This window comes from Thermomyces dupontii, assembly GCF_041956625.1.
Source record: "Thermomyces dupontii strain NRRL 2155 unplaced genomic scaffold VTN31scaffold_9, whole genome shotgun sequence".
Classification (NCBI taxonomy): Eukaryota; Fungi; Ascomycota; class Eurotiomycetes; order Eurotiales; family Trichocomaceae; genus Thermomyces; species Thermomyces dupontii.
In genome coordinates, this window is record NW_027192315.1 from 887,746 (window position 1) to 911,314 (window position 23,569).

A 23,569-nucleotide genomic window follows, 5' to 3' on the forward strand; every position below is an offset into this window, starting at 1 on the left:
GAAATGGGGGCCCAAGCTTCGGCCACCCGTTCGCAGGCTTAGCACGGATGTTGCCTGGGGTCGTACCGTCAGAGAGCTCCCTACGAGAACCGGGGTCATTGGGTGTTAGATTTACTCAGATACGTGGCCCTGAATGATGGAATAGAGTCCCATCGTCAATGCAGCAACTGTACTTGGATTCTGTGGTAATGAGAGTCTGGAAACTCTGGTTCAAGTTACACACATCCCATTGACATTGGGTTCAACGACTTCTCTCATATCGGTAGTGAAATCGTTCTGGCAGCCACGATACATACATATACCTGCCGCAGTTCTGGTTCCAATTGAGTTGGCTTCGTCGTTAGAATCGTCTGTGCGAAGATTCCCCACAGGCTCCGTCTAGAGATGCATAGTACTCGTAGATGTGCGAGACTCGCTTTATGTTTAAAAGTTACATGCAAGGAAAGCAAGGATTCAGACCTTGGTGCGAGCATACATGCAGTGGCAATTAAGTCTCTTTGACGATTCAGCACCTCTGATTATAGACGGTGGCCTGGATGCCTCAGATGGGTGCGAAGTTCTGTAGTCTTGCAGGGAGGATTCCTAGCCCCAGCAGACAGTCTTAAAGTTGAACAATAGCAAGTTGTGTATGACGTCAAAGGCAATGAGATGGCACTCGAGCTGTCTCGAGGTCTTCTTTCTGTTTTCTTTCTCACGGCGATAGTAAACTTATGAGTATGTTTCTACCTTTCTGCAGGGTAGTTAGTATTGTTATGTGTTCAGTTTCGCTTTTCGTAGACTTCAATGCGATACGTGCATCGTTGCGTAATTGTGTGACTTTTGACTTCAACAGTCTCAATATGTTTCTCTGCGCACGACAACAACGATCATGTCGCGTTCTTCACTTGGTCGCAGTGGTTGTGTTTCGGCCCCTTTTTGCCAAAATTCTCGACACACAAACGCGGCAGAAATGCAGCCGAGTCTTCAGCCAAGACGCTAGGGTACGTTTGAGTTCCCGGCATCGTGGAAATAATTCTGAGGGCCAATCGCAACATTGACCGTCATGCGAATGTATCGGAGCCTTCAGTCTACCCTGGTTGATTCCACTGCGATAAATTAACTTGTGTTAATTACTTCATACGTTGTTGTTGTTGTTGTCTTGCTTTGTTTGGAGAAAGGTCCGACCTCAACGGCTGTCACTTCTCGTGCTATTACTTTGTGGCCGGAATGTTCCGTCCAACCGTAGCTCTGTAGAGCAACCGACAAGCGGATTCTTCCGTCTTCCGTTGGGTTTTTTTTTTCTGAGTGTCACGAGATCAAGCTGCCGACGACTCGAGAAGAAACTAGAAAAGTTGGACCTCGGCTTGAAGAGATGCAAATCCACTTGATGACTTGAAGTGATCAACAACGGCGTCTGGCCCGCTTAGGCAAAACCCTCTGGAAAATCATTGCATTCGCCAACCCATTGAGAAGGCACGCCACACTGTTTGCACGAGCCTGGGATTGATTATCTGAGAAGATCGATTGCGTGGACTCGTCCCCTCTGATGAGATGTCAGAGGAAGAGGAACGATGTCAGACGAGATTCCAAGTTATCCAGTCAGTGATCTCACGGGTCAGTCGCCGCCCATCGACTGGTCCTCGCCCGTCAAGATCGATGTGGCTTTCGTCAAAGGCAAGACGATCCTGGTGACGGGTGGTGCCGCTGGCATTGGTGCAGGATTTTGCAGACGATGGGCAGCATACGGCGCGAATATTATCATGGGAGACATTTCTGTGCCTTCTGGGGAGGATCTCATCAGAGAGCTACGACTGAGCACGGGCAACCCGAATCATCATTTTGTGGAGCTCGACACGTCTAGCTGGGAGTCGCAGGTGCGGTTCTTCCAGGAAGCGGTGCGGTTAAGTCCCACTGGTGCAATCGACACGGTCGTGGCCAATGCCGGCGTCAATGTCCAGCCGGAGCAAAAGTTCTTCAACCATCCTGTCTCTGTGAACTATCTGGACCCAGCGTCAATGCCTCCGCCGCCGCCAATGAGGACGCTGGACGTCAATCTGACCGGCACTCTGTACACAGCTCACCTGGCCCTGTGGTTCCTGAGCAAGAACACAGGACCCAATCCTCCGGAGAACACGCCTCGAGACCGGCACCTACTTCTGATCGGCTCCGTGGGAAGCGTCTACCCACTCGTCTCGCAGTCCTTCTACACCATCTCCAAGCACGCAATCATGGGCCTCTTTCGGGTCTTCCGCATGACCTCTGTCGCTGTGCACGGCATCCGCGTCAACATGATTTGTCCATATTTCGTCGACACCTCCCTGCTCTCCTCACGAGCCGGGTTTCTCCTTGCCGGCGGCGGCATGGGAACCGTCGAGGACGTTGTCCAGGCTGCCAGCGTGTTCGTCTCTCGCCCGGATATTGTTGGTCGTGCCGTTTTTGTCGGCCCACGGCTCGCAACGCGCGTTCCTCCGGTCGAGGACGGCGTGGCCGACATTCCGGAGATCCGAAGCCTCTCGGACATTGCCGTCGGTCCGCTGGATGAGGGGCAGGCGAAAGCTCTCATCCAGGAAGGTGATGACGGTGTGGTCCAGGAGCGCGCGATCTGGGAGATTTACTCGACCGATTTCCAGAATGTGGATGTGTTTACAAAACGCATGGTCCGACTGATCAATGCATACGGTGCCTACAGAGGATGGACTGGGTACTTCATGGACATATTCACGGCGGTCAAGAGGACCATGTTGGGCTTTGTCGGGCGATGATGATCTCATTCTGTCTTCTGTCTTTTGCATGAACACGGCGTTGTTATGGTCCTGCAGTTCTTCATCTGTGTTCACATTGCATTGTTGTGACACTTGCATTAAAGAGAACAGTCTACCTAGCTAGCTAATTCGAGTAGCTCAGAAACAACAATCGAGAAACAGAATACGGCAGGGGTCAATTAAGTAACGATAAGTCAACAGAGAGTCCACGGACATCTCTTTCGCAATGACAGGCGATCGAGAGCAAAGAGAGTATTGTGATGCGTCGATAGGCATGGGAATAAACAAGAAAGAAGACACTGTACAAATGACTCGCAATCGGCACACACGAAACATGCCAGAATTTTCAGGCCCTTGACTCGAGAGTTTCCATCAACACAATGACCGCGGCTTTGATTGTGTCATCGTGCCGGCCACAAATCGCGTAGATGAGTTTATCGACGATCGCATCGAGATCGTCCCGCAACTCTTGGCTGCGCGTTTTCATCAACTGCTCCGTAACTCGACAATGTGCGGGGCTCGGCAAAGTAATTCCGAGCCGGGCACGGGCCTTCTCGGGAACGCTGTCCAGGCGGGACAGATTGTTGTCATTGGAGGACGAGGTGGCATGGGCAGTCGTGCATGGATAGGGGTCGACGAGACGATGATGATGAAGGTGGTCCATCGAGGATGCCGTGGACGCCAGGTAGTTGCGCGCGACAAGCGCGGCGCAGAGACAGTCGAGAAGATCGTCCGGCGCGCTCGGGAATATTGTGCGGAATGGGCGGAGAAGCGCGCTTTCCTGGTTCTGTCGCAAGAGGATGATGACCGGCGAGGTTAGACGCAAAGGTGGCGTTGGGAAGTCTCGAACCGCAGTCTGCAGCTGATCGAGCGTCCACTCGTGGTCCCACCACTTGGTGAGGGTTTCTTGATCGACAACTTCTGGAGACTTCGGTAGAACGCAGGCACAACTTCGCTTTGCCGAGTTCGGACACGATGGTTGTTTCGTCTCCTTAGGGTGAGGCTTGTCAGAGCTTGCCGGTTTCTCTGACTCCCATTCTCTGTCGAGGACTTGGTCAAGATAGTCATCGTCTTGGGAATCGTCGGGGCTGGCTTCCGACGAGTGATTCGATTGTTGCGTTACGTACCCGCTGTCAGGGATCTCTTGTGGACTCTGCGGGTCATGAGAACTCTCCAGGCTATGCGAGCTCTCCGGACTGTGCGGAGTATCAGGACTGAAGGCAGAGATTTCCATGACGCTTTGTTGGCTCGGTGTCGACGGCCGCCATGATGGAGGCGGATGAATGGGCATGGAAAGGGCCGTAGATGACGGAGGCCGTGAGATGTCGACAAGCTTGGGCTTCGTCTTGGTCGCGATGGCAAACATCTAGGAAAATCATTAGCGATGCTATGTCAACGAGAAAAGTTGCACCACTTGTACGTACTATAGATTGATTCGCAGCCTCAGTGTCAATGCGGAGATTGACCGGTTTGCGAGTCTGCTTTGGACTCTGGTCTGGAGGACGTAAAACAGGCGGACTTGACCATTCTTCCCTGTAATCCTCCTCTTGTTGAATGATTTGAATTTTCCTCCTGTTGACCTCACGAGCCTTCTCATCCTCCGGGTCCGACGTTTCCATCGGAACTCCTTGAAGCCACGATTCACATTTCCGAAGGTTCGACGGGGCCCAACTGGCGGCACTGGACGTCGTTCCCGTCCGATCCCTCGTCTTGTTTTCAATTTGAAATCGAGGCGATTGCATTTCAGAGGGGTTCATGTGAGGTGACATTTGGTTCTCTGGAGCAGATGACATCCTCTCTATATCATGAGCTTTGGCAGTCTCCGATTCTAATTGGGGCCTGCCTTGCTCAGTGTGACCTAGCCTCGGACTCGTAAGTGGCACGCCCAAATCCTCATTTGGCGTGTTCGACTGTTCAAGGACCTCCTCGCATTGAGGCTTCTCCGAATGGCCAGGCTCTGGTCGAGTGCAGGGCTCCGAGAAGCTCGGGCTGGGGAGGAGTCCGAATGTTTCGAGAGCACCAGCGGCTAGATCTTGACTTGAATGGCATGAACGCTTTTGGTTGAACTCGATCGGCGAGGATAGCGTTCGAGGCTGACCCTTGTGGCTGTTGGCTTCACGAGAGGGGCCCATGTTGCTCGAAAGACTCTCGGAGGACGGCGAGATGGGAAGCTTGAGAGGAAATGGCTCCTTCATCTGTCGGACGGAGCGAAAGGGAGAGATGCATATGGCACGCTCGAAAGGCTCTGGGCGATGCGCAGTTGGTGGGAGGGAGGACGGCCATGCATGAGACCGGCCGGCACGCGATGACGGAGAGCACGTTGATGACAAAAATGGTGGCCTATGATTCTGAGGATTCGTCTTGATATGTCCTGAATAATGCGAAAAGGCGTCGCCCATGGGGAGTTCAACCTCCATGGCTGGCATCTCCGGGAGCACACTGCACGGCAACCAAAGACTGAAGACAAAAGTTCCAAGGAGCTAAGCAGAAATTCCACTCGGAACCCTGGAATCGAGGAATGTTTCACGAACTTTATACATTGACTTGCAAAGATTTGAGGACAAGTCCCCTTGAAAGACCTCCCAGAGCAGATCCTGACATAAATGGGAGTGCCGTAGGCAACGGCACCAGGTGGGATGCCGGTCATGCCACGCTCGAGCGACAACGCGCAGAGCCCAGATTAAAAGCACATCCTTGCATACCTGGAGGACGATCGACGTTGGGACAGGAACCCGTCATTGGTCCATGCCATAGGCAATGAAGGGGCCCACCAGCAAGTTTGCATGAGGCAGCCGAAGGGCAAAGGCACGCTGGAATCCCAGGTTCGAAGCTGAATGGCACATGATGATGAAGGAAGGGGTGTTATGGAGTGAGGATATTGGGTGGCATCGCCATTGAGAGGGTTAGCCGTAAGGCTAAGGGCCAAGGGTATCCCTTGCGTTGGAGCCGTGGGCAACCGATGCACAGCAGCACAATACCATCTGGCGTACGGTGTACAAACACCGCTTCGGCATCATTTCTTGACCGTGGCAACGACAATAAAAATGCAGGATGGAAGCTTGAGATCGCACGGATCAAAGTCTTTGTTGTCGCGAGCGATGGGTATCCATTCAGCGACGTTGTCTGCGATTCTGATTCAAGGACTGTATGCAATCCATTCTTATTCGAACGGAGGAAATCATTTTCTGTTAGCTAGCAACATTTCGCATTCTCTCGGCCAGAACCAGGCCCTAGGTCAACAGCGTAAAAGTAAAAAACTACTATTATCACAGGGGACTGTGATGGTTGTGGTGGTTAAGGTACTTAGTAGTTAAGCGCCACGAGCCCATTTTGACATTGATTCAAAACGGGACTGAAACAACGTGTCGGGGTGGGCCTCATGAGCTGAATCTTTTTGGTCATTGTTCCAAAGAATCCAGACGTTCATACCATAGAAATTGAGCAGGTCGGCACTCGAGAATCCTTTCGATTGGATTGTACGGAGGGCGGAGTACATAGGTTACTTAGTAATTGCCTCGAACTCTATCTAACCTACGGAGTACAGTGTATGTATCGGTCTGTCCCAGCTACAAGGAACCAAAGGGTGATCCATGAGCGCCTAACCAAAATCAAGTTAGGCCAGATGTACTTACCTATTAGGATTAGCGGGTTTTGCAAGAGCAAGTTAGTACAAACATTGCAAACAACTGATAAGGATCATCGATAATTATGAAAAGTCCAAAAAATTAGTCCATCGGTTCAATTGATGATGGCTCGCGAGCACACCACGCGATCATTCTGCACACTTTCCTGGCTCTGGCCATGCTCTCAGAGAGTTTTGTCGCCTCTCTGCTGGCGGCAGAGAAGGTCCCAACCTCAGTCACTTTGAGAGACGCGGGGATCTGTATCCACGAACTCCAACCTGCTTGTGCTTTGCGCACGACTTTCAAGAAAAGTTCCACGGGTCCCAATGGCCTTGCCGTGACGCATACACATGTGTTTGCAGCGCAGGTGGATAAAGCAGTGGTGCATGTCTACAACAGGCTCAAGGGGAACCAGGAAGCTACTGTACCATTTCCGGAGCGCATCCGGAGTATTGCCGTCGCGGGAGGATTTAACGGAGATGTGTTGGTGATCGGGACGGAAGCAGGTCGTCTGATCTTGTGGGAGGTATGTTGGAGAATCGATATCTTGAATAGGAGCTTATAGGAAGCTGATCTGGTGTAGACATGCTCGGGACGACAGGTGTCGACGTCTCCCTCTCACCTCCAGCCGGTGACTAGCCTTGTTGTCGATCCGACGTCTAATTTTGTTCTTTCCGCCTCCTCGGATGCTACGATTCATGTCTGGTCGCTGCCTCGAATGTTGTCATTTTCAAAACCAGCGATCACAGGGTCTGACCAGGCCGCACCGAATTCACCAATATTGACATTCTCAAACCATCGAAGAGCAATCACAGCTCTAGCTGTCGGACACAGCGGGCATCGGAACAATATCGCGGTCTCCACGGCAGCAGATAACACGGCTATCGTGTGGGACTACACGACCGGACATGTTTTGAGAACTTTTCTGCTGCCATCGACGCCTCAGTCGGTCACGCTTGACCCGGCGGATCGAGCATTCTTTGTTGGATACGAGTCGGGGAACGTTCAGCGGGTGGATCTTTACGAAACCTCATCATCACATCATACCCTCTACGACTCGCGTTTGCAGGACACGCCATCTCAGATCTCATCAGATCGGCAATGGACCATTCCAATTAAGGATGCTGGGGCTGCAACTTGTTTAGCACTGTCGTATGATGGCATGACCTTGCTGTCTGGCCACCAAAATGGCACAGTAATCTCGTGGGATGTAGGAAGGGGCAAATATGGCTCGACGGTCGCCGACTATACTCGACCGGTGACAAACCTGCACATGCTCTTGCCAGCCGGGTTTCCCCAAGACGAGGAGGCCCAGGAGAAGAAGTACATTGTTACCAATGTCATCAAGCCTCGCTACGACCCTAACATGACTGATATGTCGCTCACAAGTGGGACCATTCCCCCGCATTACTCCATCAACGTCCAGTTATCAGATCCTCGCGAAGATCGCTATGACATCTTGTCTGAGGCAATCAGCCATCCGTCATTCCCGGCCTCATTGATCGAAGAAGGACTAGCAGAACTTGCCGGTCTGGGTCACGGCACCGAAGCTCCAACCGACAAGCCACCGCAGGCCACTACGAATGGCACAGATGTGTCACAATCTTCCACCATTGCAGCCCTGGAGGCCGAGATCGACAGTCTCCGAAAACAAGTTGCGGCAAACGAGGCCGCACGCCGTGAAACCACAAACGAGGTAATCCAACTCCGGTCCAAGCTGCGTCATCTGCAGGATTACACCCATGATCTCCAGCTCAAACAACATCGCTCGAGCGCTGCACGCGTCGCCGCACGGGCGCAGAAAGATGCGGAGGACCTCAAGCGGCGCGAAGCGTGGCTCGAGGCGGAGAAGCGGGGCCAGAATGGTGATGCAGCATTGCTCGCGTCCCGAGCTCAGGCTGAGCAGGACTCGGACGAGAAGATGAGCCAGTGATGCCTCTCGATGACCAATCACGTGGTCCGAATGCACCATGCAAGGTACATGAGCCCGGTGACCATGACCCGAACCTTATCCTCCTCCCACAGGTACATTGTGCGGTGTGAAGCGATGTATGTACCATTTTGATGATAGATGTGCTGATACGAGATATGGCGTGCGTAATGCATTGGATTGATCAATATGTCGGTTTTTTAAGACTGGGACCAACAGCGTCGTGGCACTTGACTTGGACTCCTAGTGGGCTTGAGCGATCCTTTGGCAAGCAAGAAAGCGTGACGCTATGCATCATATCACACCCCTCTTGCTTGCTATGCTCTCAGGCACCAAACTGGCCCTGGACAGGAAAAATAGACTGCGATCACCTTCTTACTGTCTTTTGAGATGCGTATATTGAGCAATTCAAGTACATACATGGTATCGTGAGCATGCTCCTGTTTGAGCAAGATGTAAATCATCAAACTGTTCGTGATTTCGTAACCACACCTTGTTGAACCACACCCTTGATGCCCATCAGACCTATCCAGACCGCCTCTTCGGTACGGATCGTCCTGCTCCCTTGCCCGGGAAGTATGTTGATCCAATGATCAAATAATTCCTTGACGGTGGCCGGCGTGAGTCCCCTTTCCAGCAGTTCTGGATCCGAGCCAACTGCGGACTCTATCCCAGCCACACCACCAAAGACGACGAGTAAATGTCGGTGTTTATTAATCAGATCTGGACCCTGAGCCGCTGCTACTTCTGACAGGGGAGAGCCACGTTCAGACGTGCCAAAGGACAGGTCATAACCGCCAGGAAATGGGCATTCTGTGAAAACAGCAGACAGCGACCGACACCTTCGCACGCGGTAGCCCCAGTAATATCCTCCTACCTCACTAGGAGTGGAGCGGTCGACAAGTTTAGCAGAATGTTCATAGTTTTCGCGCGAGGTGAACTCAAGAGTGACACGAGTCTTTTGTTGAAGGGCCTCTTGGAGTTGAACTTTCTTGGGAAGACCCGTTTCAACTAGGGTCGGATGCTGGATTCGACCGGTCAACAAATGGTCGCTGAGGCTGGGAAGGCAGTGAGATAACGAGAGACTCTACCTCGCCTGGACCAGACACGACTACACCTTCTCGGTAAACGCACCATTCATCTGGTCGCGGATGGTGCGGCATATCAAGACTAGGAAGACAGCCGGCAGTTCGGAGGTTGGGATGCATGGGAAACAGCAGTTTCCGCAGATGCGGTGGGGTGTCTAGATACTCCAGCAAGTGGGCAAGAAAGTGCGATGGATCCTTGTATGCAGAGTATTCGTTTGAACCAACGATCCTAGGAGGTGACACCTTGGGGTTATAGTCGTCGTCATAGATAACGACCTCATCTACGCTGAACACAGCTAGCGCTCGAGCAATCATGCCACACAGAAACGTCTTCTGATCATGCGATTTAGCCCTGAAGACAAATTAGGCATCGACCACAGTGAAGCGAGAGTCAAATTGTGCTCACTTGTCCAGAATGCTCCCAGGAATGGCGACAGACAAGGTCTGCAGCCTGGGACTCGTCGGCACAAACACCGCAGTTGGCTTGGATGTGTCCACATAGCTACTATCACCTGAGCTGATCTGGGACATCTTTCGTTTCTGACCTAGGGGTGAGTGAGCCGCCTAGAGCCGATCGGAGAATTGGAATCTTGCCTTGCGCGTGTGTTTGTATTCTTTCATCCTGGCGTGTTTCTTCGTGGACTTGGATATTCGAAGATCGGAAGTATCTGTCTGATGTATGTTCATTTCCCCGGAACTAGGCTACCTAGAAAAATCACCGGCAAACGAGCAGACCTTTCTGGAGGTTGGATGCCAGGAACGTCGATGGAAGATGGAGGTAAGGAGCAGACCATGGACTATTAGTCCATGACGTCTTTCGTCGAAAAATACAAGGTACCAGGTACTCATACGCAGTGTCAAAATTCACGTTGGCTTCTTGTCCTTCAATCCGGATGGTCATTGCAATTTGCAATCAATTTGAGAGGGACAGGTATAAAATTTACTACACTTTACCATAAAAGGTATTTAAATAAATTAGTTGCAGTCATAGCACCGTCTTGGCACCTTGGCCCAGTCTGAAGTTGACCCTGAGTCCCTGACTGCGCGTCTTCCATTCCATCCCATAGTGGAAACTTCGTCTGCCATCACGTTCTCTGCAGCGTCCTTGTACATGTCGTAACTGATTTAGTTGGTTTTTAACTCGTGATAATTGTCGAGACTTGGAGTCCTTGATGTTCATCTGCTTGGTTGCGAGCTTCTTCTCGTTTTGGATGGTGTCCTGTTGGACCGCGGGCATGTTTTCTTGTCGGTTGTCCTGCGTCTGTACGGAGTACCCCGTACAGAGAAATTGGCTACCGATTTCTATGGACTGTCACCTTTCTAGTGGCCCATAGGGCTTACGGAGTACAGCCACCATGGATACCAAACCCTAAGCCACGCTGCTTTCAGGGTAACTTGATTAAGGGGAACTCGCAGTTTGCAGAAGTGCTCCCTCGAGTTCCTCCTGATCACTCCGGCTCTCTGAATATTGGCCACAGAACGCGGTTGTGAGATCTGAGATTGGTGCTGGAACCGAGAAGTTCCGGCTGATAGAAACATGCATTTCCGCAAACCACGATTCTGGTTCGCGAAGGAAAGGACTGCTGGGGCACGTCCCTTGACGCTGGATGAAGCCAGCGTGGCTTTAACGATGGCCTTGGAGAACGGGCTACTTGACTCCCATGCTGCCTTAAAGTCGAAGATGCGACCCAGTGGACGCTTCAAAAACATAGTGAACCATTCATGCGGACTCATTCTCTGTGTCCACGACTCAAAATTGTCATTTATACATCAGACAGCGAGGGAGTTCCTCATTCACCGGGAACGGAAGGGCAACTGGCAGGGCCGGTTTGACCAGACAAGATCGCACGCCAAGATGTCCTTGATCTGTCTAGAGTACTATTTGTCTTACACGGATGGTCAAAAGTCAGTCGATGATATCATGGTAGATTGTCCGCTCGCGGAGTATTCTGCGAAGTCATGGATAGGCCACATCAAGCACGCAGAGACTGAAAAGGATGTGCAGGAAAAAGTGCCCAAGCTTTTTCCTTCAGCAAAAGCAAACGTACCAAGTTTGGGCCAAGCTTTTCGACACTGATTTTCTCTCCATCAAATATATTAGGCTACTCAGACGCCGAAAACCTGCTCCATAATTATGCGGCTATGACGGGTCTCAGATATATCGCAGAACTACTGTTGGAGGGAGGTGCCGACGTCAATGCACAAGGTAGCAAGTATGGCAATGCTCTCCAAATTGCTTCTTGTTGGGAGAACATCAAACTGGTGAAGCTGCTGCAGGAGAGAGTGCCAAGTCAAGTTGATGGGCCGTACGTACTGCAATGTCAAAGACTGCTAAATGCAGTGGAGACTGGCCATCTTTTGCGCGAGGGTTTTACACATCCAGCGTATACTATTCCAATGCCATCGGGTTGTCCGCAGGAATAGCGTTCGTTGCATATGAGTACCAATCAGGCAGCATCCTCAATGGTCATGGAGGCACCCTGGCTTTGATCCAGCATTGACTCGAGAAGTGGAATATGCCAGGAGAGAAAATGTCCGTCCCGAATGTGCTAGGCCCATATTCCATTCGACTCTTTTGCTCCACCATTTGTTGTACGGCTCGTACACCCATGACCGCCTTATGAAAATTCTCTGGCCAATTGCCAAGTGATTGAACACATCGGATTGTTGCCCGGAATCCGGATACCATGCGATCATTTCCCGCCTCGTCGCTTCAATTTACCAGTTCCGCGACACATGATCGTTCCTTTCAGATCTCGATCTCGAACGACAGAAAAAAGATGAAGCCATGGTTTCTATGCCGATAGAGGGTTGGCTTCGTGGAAGATACATGATCCATAGACATGGGAGAACTTGATCGATCTGGACACCGAGAACCACTTGATTGGCTCTGGGGTCGAAGGATCTGCACTCTGCATGTACCGCTATAGTATAAGAAAGTGATTATCAATTCGACGACTCGCCACTGTGAAACTGTAACTCAATGGGTCATGATTGTGTCGCTATCTTGTCCATTTTACTATTCACACCATGTCTCCTAATTAGACCTCCCTTACGCCAAACTCGAACATCTTGTTTGACTCTACTGCGTTCCTGTCTCTCATCTTGGTCGCAGTCTCGATACCTGCGGCTGGGACTCTGACCTCGAATCGCTTCCCCTCTGATGGCATTCGTCCATCTGGCAATGGATAAGGGAACGGCAAGTATTCTGGCATCAGACCTAACTGCACTAACACAGTTCCTTGGTCCCATGAGATATGCTCGTGATACAGCCTGTCGCCCCGGATATTGACTATTGCCGTCATTGGAATTTCCAGTTTCTTGTTCGTTGGAGGAATGCCCGGGATCCTAACGCCATCAGCCCTGAGTGGTGAAATGGGAAGAAGAGTGTCTTACAGCCAATCAACCTCCGAGTCGTGCTTGAATTTGAAGATGAACTCATCAACTATCCGGTCAATTCCTACCGTTCGACTGACGAGCTCCAATTCGCTGTCTGGGTTCTTGAAAATAAAGTGGTGTCGATAAAAATCCGTCAAGCGCTCCCGACCGATTCCTCCGGTCATCTAGCATAAAGAAAGATCAGAAAACCAACGAACTCAATGACAGGATCTGCACATCGAGTCGAAACCCACAGTCGTAATATGATTGACATAAGGCTCTTGCACCATAGTACTCATCGTATGTTCAACCGACCGGTTTTCAAATTCGAAATAGGTATGTTCTTCCCAGACTCTCTCCAGGTCAAAGTAAGGGCCATTCATCCGGCGCTTCAGAAAGGTGAGATTGCGCGTGTGCGAAACCGCTTCTGTGGTGTAGCTAAAGTCCGGCTGGAATGGCAGTGCAAAGGCAGACGATGCACTGTTGGGATATTCATAAACCGTGACATGACCGCTTTGCTGTTGAGCCGGGTTGGAAACTTTACCGGCAACATGTTGGAGGCATGGAATTGCCGATGGTGATAGAGACTCCAACTCCGTAGAGTCTACATAGATGATTACGCCCAGGACTTCGGGGACAGATGACAGGCTCGGCGCCAACTTGTTCCATAATCTCCCATTGTAAACTTTGCATCGTGTTTCAGCCATGGTCATCATCATCACTCAAAGCTGACAACATGCGGGACTTGAGAGAGTTATTTTTTAGTTACTCACCGACCAAGCCAACGCCGTCTTTCGGTTCGCACTTCTCGGACTTCTGAATCCTATTCACTGCCGTCTTGAGCACTTCCTTATTTGCCAGAGCATGTTCTCGGATTTCGACAACGGTGTAGCCCTCTTCCGCCCACTTGATCAATGGCGACGGTACACCGTCCTTGATCGTCAGGTTTGAGACCTCCGAATCAGGCACCACGATGATCAAGCCCGGCCCATAGCCTCGCCGTGACAGTGGCAGAAGCAATGATAGCCCCGGCGCGATTTCTGTCAATTGAGGCGTTGGGAGCGGAGGCGGAGGTCTTGATATGTCGACATACATGATAGCAGCACCTCACGAAAAATGGTCGACTATGGTAACAGATGCAGAATTGATTTCACGCTAGAATCAAGAACCAATTTCATTTGTTGCTGATATTGAGAGTACGAGAGTAGTACTTAGTACATGTACCTCGGTCCTTGAACCGACCGGAGAACGGGTTGATCGGAGAATGCGGGGAAAGTCGTCGCTCTGAAATGCCAATACATCAATCCCGTCCAGCATTGTCATAAAATCAGTACGAAAACCGTCTCTAGACCGTATTTCAACTGTGGCTTGAAAACGACTCGATCACGTGATTTACTTTGCCCTTATTCGCCATCGTGGCACTGGCATATGTTTTGAGCAATGCTAATCACATTTGGGACTGCGAAAAAGCTAGACTGGAGTTCATGAAAATGGACTGTTATGAGCAATTGTTATGTGCCAGTGGTTCATAGCGTGTCGCGTCTTTTAGCACCACTTCTCCGCTTGCTCACGTAGCCAGATGCGCAGGTACGATTATCTCCTCAGGATCGAACCGTCGGAACATTATGAATACTGTAGTCATCGAGAGTTATCATGGGTTCCGAGCTTATGCTTCATCATATTGGCATGGCATTAGTAATTTACCAGACTGAATCGTCACAGAAAAATGCTAACATGGAAGCATCCCCCATCTGATTCTCGAATCTGCAGCTGGTTAACCACTAGACGCTCCTACTGCCGTAGGACATGCGTTCATTGTTTACTATGAAGTACTGCAGAAGAAGTCAGAAGGGATATTATCAGTAGAACAATGCCCTAGCCTAGACTAAAGATAAACCCGCTCCCATTAGTATGAACCTTCACCAGACCCCTCACCCTCGACCGCTTTTCCCAGAACCTCGCGGGCAATCTTTGCACCAGAGCTCGTTCCAATCCTGTCCGCCCCAGCCATGAGCATTTCCACGCACTTCTCTGCAGTCTTCACACCACCGGAAGCCTTGACCTTGCACCCGTCGCCCATCAAGTCAACCACCTGTCTCATGAGTCTGACATTCTCCACAGTCGCACCAGGACCATTGAACCCCGTGCTAGTCTTGACATAATCCGCACCAGCCAGAGACGAAATCACGCACCCCGCGATAATCTGCTCGTGACTGAGCTGAGACGTCTCCAGAATGACCTTCAACAAGACACGGGAGGGATTGTTGACCGTCGCTCGCCGCACCGCAGAGATATCGTCAAACACAGCCGTGTATTTCCCTTCCTTCAACAGAGGATAGTTCAGCACCATATCCAATTCCGTGGCACCCAGGTCGACGGCCTTTCTGGCTTCCTCAACTTTCTCATCTGTCGAATATGTGCCCTCGTGGAAACCGACCACGCATGCGATGCCGACTTTGGGCTCCTTGCCTTCGAGATTCTGCTTGCATCGCGCGACCCAAGGAAGACGGACGCAGACAGTCGCGAAGCCAAATTCGAGGGCTTCGACGCAGAGGGTATCGATCAGAGATTCTGTCGTGGATAATGAGAGTTGAGTGTGGTCGATGTGTCCAGCGACGGAGGTCGGCCGCGCGAGATGTGTGGTCGTTGTCGTTTCGCCGAGGTCGTCCTGGACGGTAGAGATGACGCCGGCCCACTCCTCATTGGTCGTGGGAATAGATATTTTGTTCGATGGCATTGTTCCTGCGATCAGCCTTTGTCTTTTTTTTTTTTCTCGTTGTTGTGCAAGTCTAGTGAAGTTACAATAGTGTCAAATTGAAGCTGTTGCAGTTTACGTGGGGTTCGGCTTGAGCCGCTCCGATGACTTCATCGCACCTCGGAGCTCATCTCCAGACGCTTGATTCATCCCTCCCTACAACCACGTGATTGAGGTCAATCGAGTACATACCATTGTGTTTACTGACATCCCGGACTGTTGACGCTGAAAATCATACAAATCCGTTGTTTGACTCTATTGCAAATACCCAAACCCCAGGAAACCAGTACTACATACAAGTAAGCCCAATCCCGCGATCCAACAACATTAACCACGCCCATCCAAACTCACTGACAACTCCTGCATTCTGGTCCCCTAATATCATCCACTCTGCCTATTCTCCTCCTCGGCCCTCCAGATCCCGGTCCAGGACCACCAGGACCGCCGCCGCCACCTCCACTTCCAAAACCACCCCACCACGACGCTCCGGGGCTCTGTCTAGGGGTACTTCGTGGTCGCGCGACATTGAACTGCGAGGCTTGTGCGGCGCCGTAGGAATCCAGCTGTTTGTTCAACGACAGCCCATTAGTATGTGCCGTCATGTACCGAGTCTGGTATTGTGTACGAAGGAACTGCGGAAAAAGAGAAGACGAGATGGAGAACATACAGAGAACAGGGAAACAAAGTATAGGCCAAGGAAAATGTAGATGCTGTTGAAAAAGCGGGAGATGCGAACCGTCAACGGGGGCCTTGGGGTCATCGGTTAGCTGGGGTTCGAAAACAACTCGAATCAAATGCATTCTCTGGGAAGGGAACCTCACGTGTCTAGCACGCGCCCGCCTGATACATACGGCGATTTTGCTTGACCTGGTGTCGCCATGGTGAGAGACGACGACGATTGACAGCAATGACGTTGCTTGATGGTTGACGACGGACAACTGAACGGAAGAGTACACGTCGTGGCACTGTGGCAGTCTGGCACTTGTGTAATGTTACCGTACTGTAAGATTCGTAAATTACATGTCTTTTCATAAGCCAGTTGGCGCAAGCATCTCAAAGGTATGAACAATTGGCAAAGTACATGGTGCCCTGATTACAATCGACCGACAAAACGTCACTGCGCTGCGGCCAAAGGTATATCTGACACTCCGCCAAGGTCGTCAAGTTCTCGGTATCCCTCCTCGACTACCCATTTTTGCTCCCCAAGCTTGTGAAGAACCTCACAAGTGGCGCCGACAACCAGCAAGCCTGGCGGCCGTGAGCCCTCTTGTTCAACGGCTTTGCAGATATGCCGCAGCGTCGACCGAATGATCCTCTGATCCGGACACGAAGCCCGCTCAATGACCGCGCAGGGTGTGGCAGCGGGCCATGGTCGGAAGCCTGATGATCCCTTTGAGCGTGCAGGTGCAATAAGACTGTCTATCAGACTTGACAATCGATGCAACACCATAAGAAACACGACCGTCTGGTTAGGCCTGTACGCTGGTGGCTTTGGCGCAGCGCCCTTCTGGCCGGTGCCCGTGCAAATCAGGATCTGATCTGATACTCCACGGTGCGTGGCGGGAATCCCGGCGAAGAGCGGCGCGCTTAATGCGCTGGTCATGCCGGGGAGAACAACCGGCTCATACCCTTCCTTTCTGAAGAAGTCATATTCCTCAGCACCGCGGCCGTAGAGGTAGGGGTCGCCTTGCTTAAGTCGTAGTACTCGTTTGCCAGCGCGGAGCGCTTCTAGTCCCATCTGCATCAACTCCTCCTGAGCGTTGTCTGCGTTTCCGGGGAACTTTCGAGCGATATGGACTTCCGCGCGTCTGGGAATGAGCCCGAGCACCTGCGCGGGGACGAGCTTGTCGGCGAGGATGAGGTCAGCATCTTTGATGGCCTTATATGTCGCGCGGGTGAGGAGATCAGGGTGTCCCGGACCGGAGCCCGCTAGGGTAATCTTTCCTTTGCGTTGCGTTGCGATTCCATTCACTGCAGAAGGTACATCCCGCTGCTTTTCGGTAGAATAGGCTGTCAAAATAGCCTTTATATCATCCTCAGAGATAGAAACCAGTTTCTGTAGTGGCCAATATTCGCATATTTGTGAGAGCCACCGGATTCGCCGTGTCTTCGCGTCCTCCACTGTCTCTAGCGAGTTGAATTTATGACTCTGGGCCGTGGCATCATCGTCGTCTGCCTCAAATCTCGAATCATCCTGGCTTGATGCTTGGTCCTCTTCCCATATTTGTTTTCTCAACGATCCCAACCGGTCAACGGCGGCCCCCAGGTTTACAGGAAGTGATGAGGCAATCTCCCTTCGGAGTCGCGACGCAAGTTTGCACCCTCTCCCTGACGTTGTGATTCCAATATGCACAGGACCATCTGAATGCGAGGCAAGGAGCGTAAATGTGCAGAGGTGAGGAGCGTCGGCCACATTGACAGGTATTCGCAATCTCCGACAAAGCTTCGAAATATGCTCGCCTTTTCGAATAATCAGCACTGTTGCAACCTTTGACGGGCTCAGCAGTACATACTGAGAGGATCGCGACCGCTCAGCGTCACAAACACAGCATCCACAACAAAATCAACCTCTTCGCGACCCAACGTTGTCAAGTCTTCATCCTGAAACTGTCTTTTCAACCACTGCGTCGAGCCCCGCTCAATGTGCTCCTTCAAAGAGAAATGCAAGTCTGCGTCCTCGGGAGCGACGATGACCGGTTTCGCGCCGACCTGCAGGACTTTTGTGCACCGTGCCGCCGCGAGAGGATTCGATCCCACAATCAGATGCACTTGCGATTTCGCATCGACTGCGGTGAGCAGCGGTGCTGGTTCGGGGCTGCTCGTTGCGTCCCTCATACTGCGCGATTTGAACAATGAGCTACTGTGTATGACTGACGGCTGTGATTGTATAGTCTCGGAGCTTTATCGATCGTATGGCATAATCTGTTTCGAGGAATCTTTCGGCGATCTCGCTGTGATAGAAATCGGGGAGACGTGAGAGGCCGCACTTTGTTTTCAGGAATCGTCACAAACACGGCACATTGCTCGGCAATCCTTTACAGAATCCTAGACATTCACCCTGTTACTATCGGTGGCTTGAATTCTTTTCTACAGTTATATCTACCTCAGGACACAACTGCACCAACTCTTGTATAGTTTGATTCACAAAGACCCATCTTGAATCCAATAATCTCGACAAATCGGCGTTCGTAGCGATGGCGTGCTCGCCGATAAGATGCGATCCTAGATTGATTACATAACAAATCACGTGAAGCCCAGAGCCATCAATGAGGGACGATGACGACATGGAGCTGCCTTGGAAGTCACGTGATCGAGTTTCGCGGCCGTAATGGGCTGTTCGGAGCTTCAGGTTGGTGCCATGTGTGCTTTGGTTCCAGACTTTGACCAGAACTCTCGGAGTTGTTCTGCCTTCTGACGATTGAAGCTGCTTGGAGGGTCTGGAAATTCCTTCTAGAAAAAACTTAGCTTTCCCATCACGACCCATTCGACGCGACGGGTGACGAATAACAGCCTGTCACCATGTCGGAAGCCTACCTCAAGCCGGAGAAGGACTACAGCAAGGATGCCGACAAGATAATTCCAGAAGCGCAAGAGCTTGCAAAGGTTTGGACCAGGTTGGACTTGATTCATTGAGCGAGGCTGATTGCGCTAGACCAATGTGCAAGCCGCGATCGACAAGTTGGCCGTGCTGGAGAAGCAGGCTCGACAGGTATGACGATGTCGGGCCCGTGGTGGACATATACAAGAAATAACGATGAGTATAGGCGTCCGATCTGGCGACCACGTCGCGTGTCCTCGTTACTATCGTCACGATTTGCAAGGAGGCGGGAGACTGGAATTTGTTAAACGACCAAGTGCAGGTGCTGTCCAAGAAACATGCACAGCTCAAGCAAGCGACAACAAAAATGGTGCAGACGGTGATGGGGTTTTTGGACGAGACGCCGAACTTGGAGACGAAACTGTCGGTTATTGACACGCTACGGACTGTAACAGAAGGGAAGGTGTGTAGACAGCGCTTGCTCGCGATCCGCACCGACGCTGACAGTTGTCGACGTAGATTTTCGTCGAAGTGGAGCGTGCCCGCGTTACCCGCATCCTCTCAGATATCAAGAAATCACAGGGAGACCTTAATGCCGCAGCGGATATTCTGTGCGAGCTCCAGGTCGAGACCTTCGGGTCAATGACCAGGAGAGAAAAGACAGACTTCATCCTGGAACAAGTAGGGTTGTGTCTTGAACGTGGAGACTACACGCAGGCGGCGATCCTGAGCCGCAAGATCAACAAGCGGTACTTTGCCCGCAAACCAAAGAAGACAGAGGAGCTGGAAAAGGAGCGCAAGGAGCTCGAGGAGCGGGAGAAGACCCGTGCCGCCGACGAGCCACCGCCGGAGAAGGATGAAGATGTGACGGATCTGAAGCTGCGATATTACTATCAGCAGATTCAATTGGCCAACCATGACCACAACTACCTGGAGGTTTGCAAGCACTACCGAGACGTTCTGGACACGGAGTCGATCGAGCAGGATCCAGAGAAATTGCCTGCGGTAGGATCCCTTGGATTGTTCGAAAAGAAAGGTGGAGTAGCTGACGAGGCTAGGTCCTTGCGCGGATTGTCTACTATGTCGTGCTTGCGCCATATGACAACGAGCAACACGACCTGCTGCACCGGATCCAACAAGACAAGCGGTTGTCTCTGGTGCCCGTGGAGGCTCGGCTGCTGAAGCTGTTCACGGTGCACGAGCTCATGCGCTGGTACGAGATTGTGGAGAACTTTGGCCCGCAGCTGTGCAGCACGGACATCTTCGACGCGGAGCTGGACCCGGCCAACCCGGACGCGTACCAGCGCTGGCAGGACCTGCGCAAGCGGGTCATCGAGCATAACGTGCGCGTGGTGGCCAAGTACTACACGCGGATCGAATTCGGGCGGCTGACGCAGCTCCTGGACCTGGACGAGGACGAGACGGAGCGGTACGTCAGCGACCTGGTGACGTCCAAGACGATCTACGCCAAGATCGACCGTCCCGCGCGGATCGTCAACTTCTCCAAGCCGCGCGACGCGGACGATGTGCTGAACGAGTGGAGCAGCAACATGCGCAGTCTGCTGGGGCTGCTGGAGCGGATCGACCATTTGATCACCAAGGAGGAGATGATGGCGCGGATTATGCCAAAGAAAGGGAAAGCGTGATGATGTACAATAGGTCTTTTCCAATCAAGGCTCTAACGGTCACTATACACAATCACTATACACATCTCTATGGGTATATCAATCGTAGACTCAAAACGGCACTTCCATGTCTTCAACTCTATCCCCGTTCTTTTCTTGTTCTTGGACTTGGCTGTTATTATCGAGCACCTTCTTGACGAACCGCACCGCCGCATCCAGATACGGTCTCTGGCTCGGCAGAAAATGCCCCCCGGGATGGAACACCACATTCCCATCCTTCTCCGGATCCCCAGCACACGCCTCGATCAACGCACGACTCCTCGCCTCCTCCACCACGGCATCCATCGAGCCGAGGACATGCAGGATGGGTGTCTGGATCTTCGGATTCTCATAAAGCGCACGGTACCGAGGGCCCGGGGCACGGAAGCCGCTATAGCAGAGAGCGAACTTGAGCGGGGGGTGATGCTTGATATTCTCCGGCGCAAAATGCGCCGGGAAGGGGATATGCAGCGGTTCGGTCGCGGTGAACGAGGCGAAAACGTCCCTCCGCCCCGGTTCCAGCAAACTAGCCACAATGGCCGCCATGCTCGCACCCTGCGAGAAGCCAATCACGCCATCGAACGGGCCCTCATCGCGCAGGATCGCGGCGACGGCTTCGAGGCCGGCGTCTAGGCCGATGTACTCGACGGGGTCGTCGGGGTGTTTGGGGACGGCGCGACGGTACCAGGCGTATGCTTCCGGCTTGGATTCTTCTTGCCCCTGATCTTCAGAAGGAGGGGTGTAGCCCGGGATATCCGCGGGATCCAGCCTTATCGGCCCCGTGGGATAGGAAAAGGTAAACTCATGCAAAGGGAAAGCCTTTTGGAGGGCTTTGGCCAATGCGCCGCTTTTTGTGCGGAACAAGGGACCGGATTGGGTGTAGCCATGGAGCATGAGAATCTTCAATGGCTGACGAGTCTGGCCATTATTGTTGTTATTATTCTGCGGGGGTTTATTTTTCTTTTGCTGGGCCATGGTGATGGTGGTGGTGGTGGCGGCAGCGGTCACAGTGAGGGTTGAGTGGAACTGCTTCAAGAACTGTTGGATGGGTAAAGGACGAATCACCATGTGAAATCTGATCTCTGGCCACGCGGAAATGCTCCCCGGATGGAATTTGCTCAAAGACAAGACTCAGAAAAACGATCAGTCAGTCAGTCTATTTCGGGGTTTGATTGGATGAAATCTGAAGAGTGTAGAGCGTTCAAGTTGTGAACAAGGCGCAGTGATCAACAACGGTGGACATGGAGGCCGTCATCATTTAGAACCCGAACCTCTCAATTCAAATTATTCTATAATCAAACAACTAAAATCACAGACTACAGACTACGAGAGAAACGAAAGGGAAAACTGCAAAAATGTCGGAAATGATCTCCTTCAACGCCTCCAAGATCGACCAGCAGATGGGTGAACTACTCTCGTGCGTGATGAACTCTTCTCCCCCCGGATTATATATGGCCCAATCTCCTCATTGACACGGTATCAGAGCCTTCGAAGCCCATCCTAAAATGCAGCCGCCGCGTCCACATCCAACCCTCTTCTTCCTGTTCGACTTTATCCGCAACACGCAGCATCAGCTGCAGTCCATCGACCCGGAGAAGCTCGCCCGCGGCGACCCCGAGGCCAAGGAGCAGGTCAACGAGGTGATTGGCCGCAACATGTTCACCAAGATCCTGATCGACGATAAGACGGGGAAATTGGCGTTGATGACGGGGTGTGCGCCGAATGATATAGTGGATTTTGGGGATGAGATAAGGGAAAAGATCCGGATTTTGACGGAGTGATTCTATCAATTCTTGGATAAGGCAACATGCCACTGCTATTGAGGCTTGATTGGGTAAACCAGGTGATAGCCGTTTAATGTCTTGATTCCATGAACTAGCACTGCAAAGAAATCAGTCCTAGCACATGAATCAAGACCAAATAACATGCCGTAGACTGATCAAATCATAAAAAAAAAGACAAACTGCTCAGAAAAAAAACACCCTGCAAACAGATATCCGGAACTCCGCCGATGACATATGGGCAATACTCCTCGCTTTGCAGCCCGCCCGTTGATTGTATCACGCTCTCAATCCCAAGGCGAAGGAGTCGATCCATCCTCTATCTGTTCCTCAGATCCCAGCAACCCATCGAGTCCTTTTGTGTCGTTTGATGAAGAAAAAATCTTTTTTCATTTCATGACCAAGCACAATACATGACAGAAAAATATCCCCGTATTCGAACAATCTTTTACTTCCGTCGGAAAGAGCATCCCTCGGTCAATCGGGCCTTGCCACCGGTAGGCTGGCACAGAACGGTCGAGCAGCCGGCGCAGATGACAACGGTCTGAGCGTGCGAGAAGACGGTGGTGATGGTGAAGCAGCCGGGGCACTTGACGTCCATGAAGAAAGACCGGGGAGTGGGGACAAGAGTCTACATCACGAGAAACTGTCAGTAATGTTCTTTCTTCGATGAAAGAGCGAGATAAAAAGGAATGAAAGGATGTAATCTTACCTTGAGCTTGTGCTTGCGAGCCTCAGATTGAGGCGTCGGGTTCAGGAGATCGACCGCGAGAACCTAAAAACCTTTCCGTCAGCATCGAACTTGTCATATCAGTCGACGATGAAAACTGACCATTTTGACGACTTGCCAGCAAGATTGCCTTCTGGATCAACTGACTGACTGCGCGGCGACGGCGAGATGGACGAGCAAGCAGGGAAATAAAATCGGTCCTCGTGGCGATTTACCAGAAGAGATGGTTTTCAGTGGAGAAAATGCCAAGGCCACAGTTTAGTTTTTCGGGGGAGATTTTTAGGGTTGTGCCCTCGCTTGTCGGGGTTTCTTTTATCCGAGGATTTGATTGGCTGTGGGCC

General features: G+C 51.6%; 12 protein-coding genes across 12 annotated transcripts; 4 read left to right on the forward strand and 8 right to left on the reverse strand.

Moving 5' to 3' along the window:
• Window positions 1-1,550: 1,550 nt before the first annotated feature.
• On the forward strand, window positions 1,551-2,741 carry VTN31DRAFT_7534 (uncharacterized protein; the record flags this gene model as incomplete). Its single annotated transcript, XM_069408266.1, has 1 exon — window positions 1,551-2,741. The coding sequence occupies one exon, from the start codon at window positions 1,551-1,553 to the stop codon at window positions 2,739-2,741; it is 1,191 nt and encodes a 396-aa protein (XP_069258032.1).
• Window positions 2,742-3,087: 346 nt separating this feature from the next.
• VTN31DRAFT_7535 (uncharacterized protein) lies at window positions 3,088-5,167 on the reverse strand (the record flags this gene model as incomplete). Its single annotated transcript, XM_069408267.1, has 2 exons — window positions 3,088-4,107; window positions 4,166-5,167. 2 exons carry the CDS (start codon window positions 5,165-5,167, stop codon window positions 3,088-3,090), a joined length of 2,022 nt encoding a protein of 673 aa, XP_069258033.1.
• Window positions 5,168-6,542: 1,375 nt separating this feature from the next.
• On the forward strand, window positions 6,543-8,297 carry VTN31DRAFT_7536 (uncharacterized protein; the record flags this gene model as incomplete). The annotated part of the gene is made up of 2 exons (XM_069408268.1): window positions 6,543-6,890; window positions 6,948-8,297. The coding sequence occupies 2 exons, from the start codon at window positions 6,543-6,545 to the stop codon at window positions 8,295-8,297; spliced, it is 1,698 nt and encodes a 565-aa protein (XP_069258034.1).
• A 460-nt stretch (window positions 8,298-8,757) lies between these two features.
• On the reverse strand, window positions 8,758-10,069 carry VTN31DRAFT_7537 (uncharacterized protein; the record flags this gene model as incomplete). Its single annotated transcript, XM_069408269.1, has 4 exons — window positions 8,758-9,318; window positions 9,386-9,734; window positions 9,789-9,922; window positions 9,977-10,069. 4 exons carry the CDS (start codon window positions 10,067-10,069, stop codon window positions 8,758-8,760), a joined length of 1,137 nt encoding a protein of 378 aa, XP_069258035.1.
• A 2,354-nt stretch (window positions 10,070-12,423) lies between these two features.
• VTN31DRAFT_7538 (uncharacterized protein) lies at window positions 12,424-13,855 on the reverse strand (the record flags this gene model as incomplete). The annotated part of the gene is made up of 4 exons (XM_069408270.1): window positions 12,424-12,730; window positions 12,779-12,945; window positions 13,015-13,445; window positions 13,534-13,855. The coding sequence occupies 4 exons, from the start codon at window positions 13,853-13,855 to the stop codon at window positions 12,424-12,426; spliced, it is 1,227 nt and encodes a 408-aa protein (XP_069258036.1).
• Window positions 13,856-14,666: 811 nt separating this feature from the next.
• On the reverse strand, window positions 14,667-15,497 carry VTN31DRAFT_7539 (uncharacterized protein; the record flags this gene model as incomplete). The annotated part of the gene is made up of 1 exon (XM_069408271.1): window positions 14,667-15,497. One exon carries the CDS (start codon window positions 15,495-15,497, stop codon window positions 14,667-14,669), a length of 831 nt encoding a protein of 276 aa, XP_069258037.1.
• Window positions 15,498-15,862: 365 nt separating this feature from the next.
• Window positions 15,863-16,395, reverse strand: VTN31DRAFT_7540 (uncharacterized protein; the record flags this gene model as incomplete). The annotated part of the gene is made up of 3 exons (XM_069408273.1): window positions 15,863-16,078; window positions 16,183-16,264; window positions 16,337-16,395. The coding sequence occupies 3 exons, from the start codon at window positions 16,393-16,395 to the stop codon at window positions 15,863-15,865; spliced, it is 357 nt and encodes a 118-aa protein (XP_069258038.1).
• A 234-nt stretch (window positions 16,396-16,629) lies between these two features.
• On the reverse strand, window positions 16,630-18,350 carry VTN31DRAFT_7541 (uncharacterized protein; the record flags this gene model as incomplete). Its single annotated transcript, XM_069408274.1, has 2 exons — window positions 16,630-17,975; window positions 18,029-18,350. The coding sequence occupies 2 exons, from the start codon at window positions 18,348-18,350 to the stop codon at window positions 16,630-16,632; spliced, it is 1,668 nt and encodes a 555-aa protein (XP_069258039.1).
• Window positions 18,351-19,034: 684 nt separating this feature from the next.
• On the forward strand, window positions 19,035-20,699 carry VTN31DRAFT_7542 (uncharacterized protein; the record flags this gene model as incomplete). The annotated part of the gene is made up of 5 exons (XM_069408275.1): window positions 19,035-19,118; window positions 19,168-19,224; window positions 19,280-19,516; window positions 19,573-20,058; window positions 20,112-20,699. The coding sequence occupies 5 exons, from the start codon at window positions 19,035-19,037 to the stop codon at window positions 20,697-20,699; spliced, it is 1,452 nt and encodes a 483-aa protein (XP_069258040.1).
• Window positions 20,700-20,789: 90 nt separating this feature from the next.
• On the reverse strand, window positions 20,790-21,785 carry VTN31DRAFT_7543 (uncharacterized protein; the record flags this gene model as incomplete). The annotated part of the gene is made up of 1 exon (XM_069408276.1): window positions 20,790-21,785. The coding sequence occupies one exon, from the start codon at window positions 21,783-21,785 to the stop codon at window positions 20,790-20,792; it is 996 nt and encodes a 331-aa protein (XP_069258041.1).
• Window positions 21,786-22,072: 287 nt separating this feature from the next.
• VTN31DRAFT_7544 (uncharacterized protein) lies at window positions 22,073-22,498 on the forward strand (the record flags this gene model as incomplete). Its single annotated transcript, XM_069408277.1, has 2 exons — window positions 22,073-22,134; window positions 22,201-22,498. The coding sequence occupies 2 exons, from the start codon at window positions 22,073-22,075 to the stop codon at window positions 22,496-22,498; spliced, it is 360 nt and encodes a 119-aa protein (XP_069258042.1).
• Window positions 22,499-22,946: 448 nt separating this feature from the next.
• VTN31DRAFT_7545 (40S ribosomal protein eS27) lies at window positions 22,947-23,333 on the reverse strand (the record flags this gene model as incomplete). Its single annotated transcript, XM_069408278.1, has 3 exons — window positions 22,947-23,129; window positions 23,211-23,273; window positions 23,331-23,333. 3 exons carry the CDS (start codon window positions 23,331-23,333, stop codon window positions 22,947-22,949), a joined length of 249 nt encoding a protein of 82 aa, XP_069258043.1.
• Window positions 23,334-23,569: the final 236 nt, after the last annotated feature.